At 36.2% G+C, this 12,516-nt stretch overlaps 1 protein-coding gene across 1 annotated transcript in view; it reads right to left on the bottom strand.

Annotated features, from left to right (window-relative positions):
- Nucleotides 1-2,420: 2,420 nt before the first annotated feature.
- Nucleotides 2,421-12,516, bottom strand: part of SACM1L (SAC1 suppressor of actin mutations 1-like (yeast)) — a 45,672-nt gene continuing 35,576 nt past the window's right edge. Inside the window, exons 12-19 of the mRNA XM_008579206.1 lie at nucleotides 12,138-12,236; nucleotides 9,563-9,701; nucleotides 7,194-7,263; nucleotides 6,999-7,071; nucleotides 6,158-6,251; nucleotides 5,824-5,916; nucleotides 5,071-5,128; nucleotides 2,421-2,811 (exon numbers count right to left, since the gene is read on the bottom strand). Of these exons, the coding sequence (XP_008577428.1) occupies nucleotides 2,675-2,811; nucleotides 5,071-5,128; nucleotides 5,824-5,916; nucleotides 6,158-6,251; nucleotides 6,999-7,071; nucleotides 7,194-7,263; nucleotides 9,563-9,701; nucleotides 12,138-12,236 (763 nt within the window). The 3' untranslated portion in view covers nucleotides 2,421-2,674. The remainder of the gene's footprint in view (nucleotides 2,812-5,070; nucleotides 5,129-5,823; nucleotides 5,917-6,157; nucleotides 6,252-6,998; nucleotides 7,072-7,193; nucleotides 7,264-9,562; nucleotides 9,702-12,137; nucleotides 12,237-12,516) is intronic.

The raw sequence follows: 12,516 nt of genomic DNA, 5'->3' as shown, positions 1-12,516 counted from the left end.
CCCCATGACACACAGGAAGTGTGAGATAAAAAATAGGAATACATAAATTGTTTTAAGCCACTAAATTATGAGGTAATATGCTACACAGTGATAGATAACTAATACACTAAGACCATTCACAGGTGATACATCTTCTCTCACATCCCCTGCAGTCCCTGGTTGGTAGCACAGTGGACACCTAATTAATTTTCAAATTAACTACCAAGTTTTACTGAAATTATTTCACTAAAAAAGAAACTGGAAAAGGGAATTAAGAAAAATAATGTTTTAAAGATTTACCATAATTTGTCCTGGATAACTATATATCCTGGAAGCAATTTCCAAAGAATTTTATCTCACTTCCCATGAGTGAAGACCTCTTGGGCTCCAAGTTGTTTATACCAGTATTTGCCACATGCTCACTGACACCTTCCTATGGTCAGAAGACAACATTTCCTAATAAGCAATATTTTCCAATTTATCAGTTGAGAACTATATCATTTTGAAAAACAAATTACAATTTGCAGGTGGGGGGATGCCTTTTTATGGACATTATATTTTACTAAATATTTTCCAGGTTTTATCTATAACTAAATCTTAAGTGATCATAACTGAAAAGTAAGATTTCAGAAACTACTGATTTTCTTGCTTACTCACATTGTCTAATTTCTCTATAATGACCATACATTGCTTTGCATGATTTTTAAAATTCTAAGATAAAAAAATAAAACCATCACTCTCGAGGTAAAGTACAGGAACACCACCAACAGTAGTTAGAAAAGAATATGACATTTTATTTTCACTTATGGATGTACAGTACATGAATTCAGAAATAAAATCATTGCAGGGTTCTGAAACATTGATACCTTAAGATCTAGTCCATTCCCTGCAAAGCAGCCACATTAACACACACCAATATTAGTCCATTCCCTGCAAAGCAGCCACATTAACATCTCAGATTTGGTCTTTGTTGTAGCTGTTGACATAAGTTCTTAATGATGTGAAATGCCCAGTAGCAACTGAATACTATATTACAGTAGACATAAACCAAGTTTCAATATTCTATCTTTGGAACAAATTTTGCTTATTTACATGTTAAGAATAGGTGGCTCTATTTACTTACCCTATTGTGAGTTTTAATGACTGATTTTAAGCTACAGAGGGTTTTTCCGCTATTATTTCCTTTAGAGTTTCTAAAAGCAACAACTCTTATTGTTTATAAAACATAATGTTGAAAAAAAGGTAATGTTGAAATAAAGGCGCTTTTGGAAATATTTAAGAACAACATAAGGTATTACTACTATTGGGAAAAAAACTACATATTTTCAAGCACAACACTGAAATCTTGTAACAGTGTTTAATTGAATTGTTTTAAAATAGTGGCAATTATACTACCTTACATTCTGTCCTAATATTTAAACTTCATAATTACAATTTGCATATATGATCTGTACAATCAGAATTATGCACAGCTTCTGAAGCATATATTTCAGGTTTGTTTTTGCACATAAATTAAAATTTAAGTTGGTCCTTGATCTGGAGAACTATAATTACCTGGAAGCACTAAATTTTAGACACATTTATTGATAGCCAACAAAATACAATCAGAATTATGCACAGCTTCTGAAGCATATATTTCAGGTTTGTTTTTGCACATAAATTAAAATTTAAGTTGGTCCTTGATTTGGAGAACTATAATTACCTGGAAGCACTAAATTTTAGACACATTTATTGATAGCCAACAAAAACCTTGACAGAATTAAAAGCATCAATAGTACCATGCATGGAAAAGCAGCTGTTTCCCCCGAGTTTGATATCAAATCTAGCACAAGACCCTCTCAGAGGCCTACATGTCTTGATGAGTGAGTCCCAAAGAAACCAAAATGTACAGGAGGAAGTAGCTGACCAGCCAAGGGTATTTTCCACACTGAGGCAATCCTTAAAAATAGAGGCGGCTTTGGACCTTTAGCAGAAGAGATAAACTTTACATTCTTTGATTCCATTTACACCTTTTAAAAAAGATAATAAAGTATATCTGAACCCTGTCATCATACTTAAACTGCTGGTACACAGCAGCAGTTCAAGCTGACTGAAGTCATGAGACAGACAGTCCACGGAAACTTCAAAGAACCCCAGACCCCGTTCTCCTCTTCCCTACTGTGAAGCCACAGACTATCTCGTGAAACTACTTGACGTCTGTAAGAGACTTACATTTTATGAACATAGTAGAGGTTAGCATATCATTAAACTTTTAAGAAAAGTCCAAAGATGTATGAAAAACTATGCTTGCTAACAGTGCTTCTACAATGACAATAATGAAAATGAGCTAGAAAAATAATTTTACTGTTTTTTAAATAATGAAAGAAGCTAGATTTTTAAAATATATTACTTATTTTGCAACAGCTGATTAAATTGACAATGAATAAATTCCTTCCATCCTGTGAGCTGAATTCAGGTTATATTTTAATTATAGAATAGCTTCAAATTATAAATATAACTGTCCCAATAGTGAAGAGATCATCAAGGCAGTAACATCAGATCAATTCTAAGTCATCATCACACAAAGAGCACAAGATGTGCTTTCAGATAAAGTCTTTAAAAAGACCACGGGGCTGACGTGGAAAGCAGGTCAGTAAAGACTCCAGTTCTGCATAATGGAATCTTCCAAGCCAAGCCGCTTTCCACAAACACAAATTCAGTCTATCTTTTCTTTCTGGACCAATCTGGGAGCATCAACAAAATCTTTGCCATTGTAAAGAATAATAAAAAACGTTCCGATGCTTGCAACTCCCCAGAAGAGCACATAGGCCAGTGTTTCTGTCCAAGTATCACCTGTTGATATTAAAAAACAAAAAGTCGATACATAAAAATCATTTGTTGATACCAGATCCAGCTTTCAGCTGTTTAGCACATCTTGACAACATTAAAGTATACTAGCACACCCACAGGAAAAGTATAAGCACTGCTTAAGGTTTAAACCAGTGGTTCTCAAACTCTGGCTAGCACTAGAATCCTCTTCTGGGCTCAATAAAGCAATTGCTGGGCCCCAAGAATCTGCATTTCTAACAAGTTCCCAGATGATGCTGATGCTATTGAACCAGAGGCTATACTTTGAGAACCACTGGACTAAACTATTTCATATTATATTATGCAAATAATAATTTTAAAATTATATATTTAAATATTATAAAAAACTACTACTAACAGTTTCACAGTTTTATAACAGTTCAGAGCTACTATCAAAATACCTACACAAAAAATAAATTTTACAAAATATACATGCTTCAGAACAGTTATGTATTAAAGTCAAGTATATAAAACAAAACTTAGTGACATATTCTAATAACATATTTAGCACAACTCTGTTGATATGCATTTTTCAGTCTGGACTTCAGCAAGCCAGCAGGCAAAATCTGCTTTGTTTTATTGCTTGAATAGATGAACTTAGTGTCACTTCTCTTCTGCAATAGTACTAGCCTCATTTGCAGATGGAGAACAGGTGCAGAGGTCAGTACCCAGTAAAGAAAGCACACCAGGGAAAGAAAACCAGAGTCTAGACTCTTTCCTAACAAATTATGTCACAGATCATGCTGAATTTGCTTTCTATTCTCTTAAAAACCACAGCTGGGGCTCAAAATCAGATATTACCATACCCAAACATCACAAAGTTCATTATTTTACAACAATCAACTGACATGAGATGTTACTATCCACAGCATCCAATCTCTTTTTACTCAAAAATATACCCAAGTTTGTAAAAAATGCTCATTTTCACTGCACTGAGTTTTAAAATTCTTCTTGGACAATAGAAGAAAGGCAGTTCCTTGTAAACCCACTCTGTTGAACACTCCTCAAAGGAATCGTCCTTTTATTCAGGCTGAGCTCTTGGTCTTGACTTTCCCATCCCCTTAGAAGTTCTTTAGGTAAATGTGGGTATAGTCAAAACAAAACAACAGAACTAACTAATTTAACGTTGGAGTGGCTCCCAGAAAATGGCATCCACTAGGAGATATTTTAAAGAAAGAAGTCAGAGACCCAGGGAGTGAACAACACCAGTTTCGGGTCTGAGGAACCATGCTGAAAAATCAGCACAGGCTGACTGGTTCTGTCCTCTTCCTTCCTGCATGCAGGACCCGTGGTTACACCACAGGCAATTCCTGTGCCTTCAATTTGTACTCTGAGCTAAGAATGGTTTTAACATTTTTAAAAGGGTGTTAAAACAAAAACAAAAAATGTGCAGAAGAGATCACAATGCAATCCGTAAAGAGAAAAATATTTATTATCTGGCTCCTTATAGAAAAAATTTGCTAACTATAATAAATAGGGTGCCTGTTCTTCAAAGGTACAACACAATCAAGTCATAGACTCAAATCCCCAAAGCGAAGGACATTCCTTAATGGAGACTGTACTCTTCTCACTTTACCTTAAATGCCTATTAACTTAGTAACATAGGGAAAATATGAAGAGAAAAAAGAAAACCAGTAAAGACCTTGTCAGCTCAGGTTTTCAAGCAATTTTACTTTCAATCTATTAAAATTTAATGACAGGTAATGTCTTAATTCACTAATAACATTCATTTGTTCAACAATAAGTGGCTGGTTAAATAAACTATATATCCATGAATGGGACACTTTGCAGCCACTAAAAATGAAGAACATGGAACAATATTCATACTAGTCAGTGGAAAAAGATTACAAAAATGCATATCTCATTTTTGAAAAATAATCACATACACAAAGATTAAAACATCAAAATGTTAAGAGTGGTTAGCAGAATGATAAATAACATTTTCTTCTTTTTTGAAAATGTATTTTTCTATAATTACTATGTATTATTTTGGTAATAAGAAAAAAATGTTTTCAATATCTTAAGTACAAAAAGTAACCACCACTACCAACAACAATCAAACTACTAGGTCTATATTTTCTTCCTTTCACATCTAAGAACTAATCTCATCCATGCCATTTTACTCATTAAATTTAATAGGGAAACATCAAGTACTGAAATGGACTTAAAAACTCAAGAAGTTGTGCAAGAAAGTTCAATATTCAAAGAAATTAGTGTAAGAATGTAAAATAAGAGCAGACTTACCAGCCATAAGCAAACAGATAATGCACATAGAAAAGGCAACAACCATGATGATAGGTAACTGGAAAAGATAATGGAAAGAGACACCATCGTTTAAGAATGTTAAATCAGCGGCTACAAAATCAGCTGAGTATGCTTTGCTTGGAAAAAGAATAAAACTCTCCTGCAAGCTATACACAATATCTTTCTTTCAACAAAACACCATTACTTAGGGGTTCAATCACTTTGCCCAAGTCTTTAGACTGGTTAAGTTATAAGATCTGAGAAAGCATGACTTTGCTTCAAACCAAGGAGTGCAAAGTGGAGGGAGGTTGTCCAGATGAGAACCCAGGACACTAGGCCTCCTTTCCATTCCAGGGCACACTGCCCCCTAGAATGAGACTTCAGAGAGGCTACTGTAAAGTCTGGTGAACAGAGGAGTAAAAGAGGAGAGAAGTGACAAAAACATACTTTGCCTTCCATGTCACAAGTTTGTCTCCAGCAATTCCCTGAACATAAGAGCTAAGTCTTCCTAATATGACATATCTTCCACATTCCCTTGGCTTGTATGTTCTCAAAATGGATGCGCGAGAGTGTGAGGAAAAAAACCAAATGCCTCCAAAGTTATTTTACTTCTTGCCCTGATCTTTCTGGGGGAAACTTAAGTATTTATATTTCATTTAGAGCAACATATGTTTTAAATCCAGGGGGTCTGGCACCATCTACATCTTCAGACACAATGCTTTAAACAACTTAAACAACATAAAGGTTTCTTACAGCCAGGAATTTCCAATCCCTTGGAACACTTAAAGGACTATGAGATTCTAATTCATCCACTGAATAGTTTCCAAGAAATAAGTCTATGGAATCCTAGAATATAAAGAAGGAAATTAATAATTCCCCAAACTCAGTGTGATCACATTATTGAGAAACAATGCAAAGATACAACCACCTAATAACTAAAAAAGCATCAAATACAAACTTACCTGTCTAAATCCATCAGAGAAGTTGTTCTTGTAATATGCCCCAAACTCAGTGTGATCACATTACTGAGAAACAATGCAAAGATACAACCACCTAATAACCAAAAAAGCATCAAATACAAACTTACCTGTCTAAATCCATCAGAGAAGTTGTTCTTGTAATATCGTATCAGTGAGTTCCAGCCATCCATTATAAGTCCCAACTGAGTTCTCTTCCCAGTTCTGAGTAAAAGAGGTTAAGTCTTAAGTTATAGACTTGCATACTAAATTCTCACAGTTTTATGGCCAATAAGTATATGATATGGAAGTAGGTGAGTTACAAAGATTTTTAAAATCGTCCCTGAACATATAGAGACACTTCACTAGAAATCAGCAGGTCCAAGAAATATGTATCCTCTTTCTAAAATATTACCAAAGTAGGAACAAAGGAAAAACACTCAGTTCCAGTTGCAAAGACAAGAAATATGAAGAGAAACACAGTTTGGGTTAAGTGGTATGAAACAGCAAAGAGACTAGAAATCTTATTTTGCTTCCAGGGAATCCATATAGCAGAATAAGACCCAACTGCATTTGTAACAAATTCAAAATGTTCTAACCCCTCATTACCCAGTGTGGTCCCTGAAAGAAGCATCAGCATCACCTCGGTGCTTTTCAGAAGTACAGATCTCAGGCCCTGCCCCAGACCTGCTGAATCAGACTAGTAGTTCAGGTGCACCATAAGGTTTGAGCAGACTGCAGAGTGTGTTCCCAACCCTCCTTGCGTATCAGAATCCCTGACCGAGGCTAAGAACCCACCAGCGCCTGGGCCTCATCTCTTAGTAATCCTGACTTGATGGGTCCCAAGTGAGGCCCAGGCACTGGTGTTTCGCTGCTGTTGTTGCTGTTGTCTGAAAGCTGCCCAGGTGATTCTAAAAAGCACCAGGACTGTGAACCACTGATGCAGGATGCTATTTTAAAAGTGTGGCTTACCTGGTAAAGTCAGTCTTCAAGGCACCAGTTCCCGCATACTGTTTGGCACAAGCATTTGCGTTGTCAGCCCAGGCTGTGAAAAAAGTAAAAAAAACCATCTGATAATGATTAAAATGACAACCAAAGTTCTAAATCCAAACTATTAATTTATTTCAAAAATTGAGCAACTTTGCCTCTATTAAAGAAATTACCTACCATTTTTGTAAATCTTCTCAAATTTATCTTGTTCTTCAAGCTTTTGTCCCACATGTAAAACTCCTAGTCTCTGGAATAAGAACCACACCCATATTTATGTGTAATAGATTTCAGCAGACATGATTTAAGATAAAGCAGACAGTCCCCAAATCATACCACATGGTTCCTGGCTGATAGATGCAGGCCAGAAATGTGTCCAATGTACACAGAGGGTCCTAGCTCACCATAGCCTTCTCCCACCCAGGGCAGACTACAAAGCCTTTCCTGGGGGCTCCTTTGACCTGCAGCTCCCCCATTCCCTTGAGCCCCACCACCACAAAGATAGTGGCAGGACTATACTCAGGGAGAGGGGCAGGAGGGAGAGTGAAAGTTGCTGCAGGATTCCAGCCGCTACTTCCCTCCTTCCTTCCAACCCCAGCCTTCCACTGCCTTGTCCCCTTCTGCCCTCCTCACAATTCACCATCCCCAGACTTCCTCACCCAGGTCACCCCAATATTACTCTCTATTGAGAATCTGATGAACACTACATGTCTACCTTCCCACAAACTACACGCACATACAGCCCTTTGCATATAATCTCAGGGGGAATGCTAGGCCCCCTGAATCCCCTCTACCTTCAGGGTTCACTGACCACAGATTAGGGACCCCTGCCTTGGCCTTTGTCTCAGACTATCAACTCTCTCAGAATCACTATCTTCACTGCTCATAGCAGATGACACACCACTACTCTTCCTCAGAATGGGTCATTCCCACCCTTGAACACAGCACAAGAGCCACCTTCAATATCGTTAGCTGGGTAAAAACTAGTCTCCCCTTCAGGGTTCACTGACCACAGATTAGGGACCCCTGCCTTGGCCTTTGTCTCAGACTATCAACTCTCTCAGAATCACTATCTTCACTGCTCATAGCAGATGACACACCACTACTCTTCCTCAGAATGGGTCATTCCCACCCTTGAACACAGCACAGGAGCCACCTTCAATATCGTTAGCTGGGTAAAAACTCTGCCCTCACTGGAGGGGGAAAGGCACAATTAGGAGTCCCCATACTAGCCGGCAATTCTGCTAGAGAGGTTCCTGCCCAAAGACTCTCTGAAGTTTGGTTAGGTTTCATAATACTATATGTAGCAGGTAAAATAATTAAATACAGATTACAGACCTAGGTAAATAGGTTTCTCATCATCCATGGAACCAAACCATTCCTAATAATGTTTCCACTGAAAAATACACTCTGAAATATATCCAATAGCCTGACAAGGACATAGTATAATACAAACTAGAGCCTGCTCAAACAGAGAAATCACTCTTTTGGCATATGTTACATATCCAAGAGGAAGTCATTCTAAATGAGGTATCTTACCTCCATTATTTCCACCTGGATATCATAAAATTGTCAGAAATAAAGGTGAATGCTTACTAATTGTCTAGGTAGGAAACCATTTGGGATACATTTTGTTTGCCCCTTCACAACATATGCCAGTGTGATTTAGAAATCAGGGCTCTACATATTTTTAATTCCAAATATAAACAGAAAATATTTACATCTATTTTTCTTATTAGCACAATCATAATGATAAAGCAAAGCTATATTAGAAACTTTACCTGAGAGTTAATATCCCTTGCCAGTAATAAAAGAGATGCAAATGAAAACAACCTTGAGGTACTATTTTGTACTATTAAAACAGAAAACAAAACAAAACAAAACCCATTTCAAATAAAAAAATCTAATGCTAGCATAGCAAGAGTTCAATGAAATGGATTCACTTACTCATTGCTGGTGTGAGTGTAAATTGGTATGACCCTTGTGGAAAGTAATATATTTATTCTACTTAACCCGGGTTTTCTTTTTCTTTTTCTTTTTCTTTTTTTTTTTTTGTCCTTTTTGTGACCGGCTGCACCACGCTCAGCCAGTGAGCGCGCCGGCCATCCCTATATAGGATCCGAACCCACCGCGGGAGCGCTGCTGCGCTGCCAGCGCTGCACTCTCCCGAGTGTACCACGGGCTCGGCCCTGGGTTTTCTTTTTCTAGGAATTAGCCCAGAGGAAATATTCAGGTTGATAATAATATATACATAGTCTCTACAGATTTATTTATAAGCCAAAAAGGTAGCAACCTAAATGGCTAATTATAGTACAACAATACAACTGTTAAAAACTATAATTACATAAATGCTAAAGGAAAATGGCAAAATTAAAAATTGTGTATACACATACTGGCAATAGTTACGGAAAATGTGCACATCCACGTGTCAAGACACAAAAATAAAGAGTTGGGTTAGGGTGGGACAATGTGAATTTTTTTGTTATTGGTTTTTAAAGATGAAGTTTAATTTTGCCATATTGTTTTTCAGTTAAAAAAAGAATTCGTACCTGAAGCTGGGCCTGAAGTGAACGACGAGCTAACAAACTCTGGATCACATTGGTTCTATCTAAACAATCCATGCAATTGCTTCGGAACACACCTTCCTGGTTGGTCATCACCTTGCCAGCAGAGTCCACTAGAAAATAACTGAAACATATTTGCATAAACACTCTCATACCAAAATAGGTCAAATCTACTAAGGACATACCTCTTATTACATGGATCTCATTTCAGTGACATTATCAAAGGCTGTAAATTAATAGGTCAGACAGGAATATGAGGTCAGGCATATTTGATTATCCTAGACCAAACAGAGGTTTGAATGGCAAGGATAGATGGCCCCCATCCAAACAAAAGGCAGTAATATCAGAAGTAATCTCATCCAAGTGATGTGGAAAAGTACAGTTAGGAGGATTGTAAAGGTTGCTATGGACATCAATCATGTTTCCCAAGGCCAGAAAAGAGTTTCCTGTAACATAATTATTCCCACTATGTCCCTATATATCAGAATGGTCCCTGTACTATCTGCATCAGAATCCTCTGGGTTGTTTATTGAAGATTCTTGGCCTTGAGCTCAACTGAATCAGAATCTTGAAACAAGGGTTGAATATTTTTTTTAAACGGGTAAAATATGCGAATAGTATAAAACTTATAAAGCACAATAGGGTACTATTTGACAAATCACTTTCCCTTTCCCCCCTTAACCACCCAGATGTCTGCATTGCAGCCAATCATGGTTATCAGTTTCTGTGTTTTCAAGCTCCTTACATAATCCCATGAACTTGAACATTTGACAACACAGTGTGGTGGTTAAGAGCATGGACTCTGGCAGCAAACACTGTTTGCTAGCCTTAGCACCTCAGGCGATTTACTGGTTCTATAATTTTAAATAATAATTTTTTCATCCACAAAATGGAGGTTAGGGCACAACCATTACGCTGTTCTAAGGTCTGAATGAAATAACAAATAATGCACATAAAGTGCTTACAGAGTGTATGGGACAAAGCATATAATGAATACTACATAATATTAAATTATTGAAATTATTTCCCAAAATCCAAAAGGAAGGAAGAAATGCAATAAATTCATCAGGTCTGAAGAAAAGCATAACCTCAGGAATAAGGACCTAGAAGAATGTGTTCAGATGGAAAATCTACATGAGGTTCACGCAGAATTGGTGAGGTTCATCCAGAGTTGGTGTACATACATGTGCATGTGTATATGCTGGCATCCCATAAGTACTTACAAAATAAATACGAGATCTATGTTATAAATGTTATTTCTTAAACCATACAATAAGCCTATGAAGTAGGTATTGTTATCTCCACTTCACAAATGGAGAAACTAAAGCTTGGAAATACCTAACTTGCCCCTGGGTCACACGGCTAATTAGATGTAGACTGAGATTCAAACCAAGATGGATCAGACTCCAAAGTCCAGATTCTTTCCACCACCTCAAAACTACCTGGAAAAAATGTCTCAGGAGATCATATTAAAGTCACTGGGGAAAGCTCTACTGGCCCTGTGCAGCACAGTGAATGGCAATGAACTCAGATTCTGCTGTCAATCCTCCACTTTCTTATACTTTTATATTGCAGTAATCAATGGGTGAATCCAAGGAACTATCCCCTCCAACAACCTGTCAGGCTCAACCAATGTTTTCTCTAATAGCCCAATAACTTTATAGGTCAATCTCCCTTTACCAACTATGTTTGTGACAAAACCTCACAGAAAAAAGAAGCAAATTTGATTACTTAATATAAAAATATATATATTTTAAAAAACCAAGCAAATGTGTATTGGAGAGGTTTTACTACATTATTGTATAACTAAAATTAAAAAGTACAAGTGGATTACCAGGTTTCAAACTATCAAACAGAGGCAGAACAAAATGATAGAATGGTTTCCAGATTCCTTTTTCTGGCTTTAAAATAAGTAAAGACTGACATATGCATAGATTACAGTAAATCTATGAACAGATGCCAGAAATACTATAGTAAACACATAAAAAAGTACATCAGACATTTTGATTTATTATTCCTACTCTGAAGAAATTTTTTTTAGAAAATAATTTAACAGAAGTAAAAAATATGTATACCCAGAGTGATTTCCTGCAACACAGTCTTTCATGGTAGGAAAAGGTAACGAACCAGATGCTCAATGTGAAAGAAAGCATTTAATTAAAACTATGTTACAACGCAATGGAATAAAAAAGCCATTAAACACGATCATTACAAAGACTACATAGGCTAATAACAAAATACCTGTGATAGACTGTTTAGTGAAAACGACTAAATATAAAACAGTAGTAAATCAAGTTCAATAAGATTAAAATTTGTAAATGTATAAAAAATAATTTACAAAATATGAAAATACTCAGCCTTGGGCTATTTTTAAGAATTTTAAAATATTTTCAAACCAAGTTTTATCTTTCTAATAAAATTAAAAATAATAAAAGTATAGATAAGCACTGACAATGCAGTGAACTGTATTTGTAAGTCTACTAGATAATGCATAATAAATATGATTGATATATACACACACCTCTTTCCCCCATCTCCATAAGTAAATAATATAGCTTACCTTAATTCATCTTGTGTTTCTGCTACCTGATCCAATAAAATACTTAGTCGATCCCATCTCATCTTTCCACATTCCTTATGGAAGTCAAAGGCGATATATCTACCAAAAGAAAAGCTATTCAGAAACTGACCAAAGACCATTCATTTTCCTTCTATTAATAATATCTCTATAAGCTCATTTTCTTCTATATCACAGCACACATAATTCTTGAGAACACTGGAGCCTCCTTCACTCTGGGTTTACCACTACATATTCTACATACACATACCCCACCTCACGCTCATACCTATCAAAGGAAAAAATATATATACATATTATATGTGTAAACATATATGTGAATATATATAAAAAAAATATGTGTGAACATATATATATATAT

The sequence above is a fragment of the Galeopterus variegatus genome, unplaced genomic scaffold, assembly GCF_000696425.1.
Source record: "Galeopterus variegatus unplaced genomic scaffold, G_variegatus-3.0.2 Scaffold1832, whole genome shotgun sequence".
Taxonomy (NCBI): Eukaryota; Metazoa; Chordata; class Mammalia; order Dermoptera; family Cynocephalidae; genus Galeopterus; species Galeopterus variegatus.
Note: the sequence above shows the minus strand (reverse complement) of the source record. Positions and strands in the feature narration are given on the sequence as shown.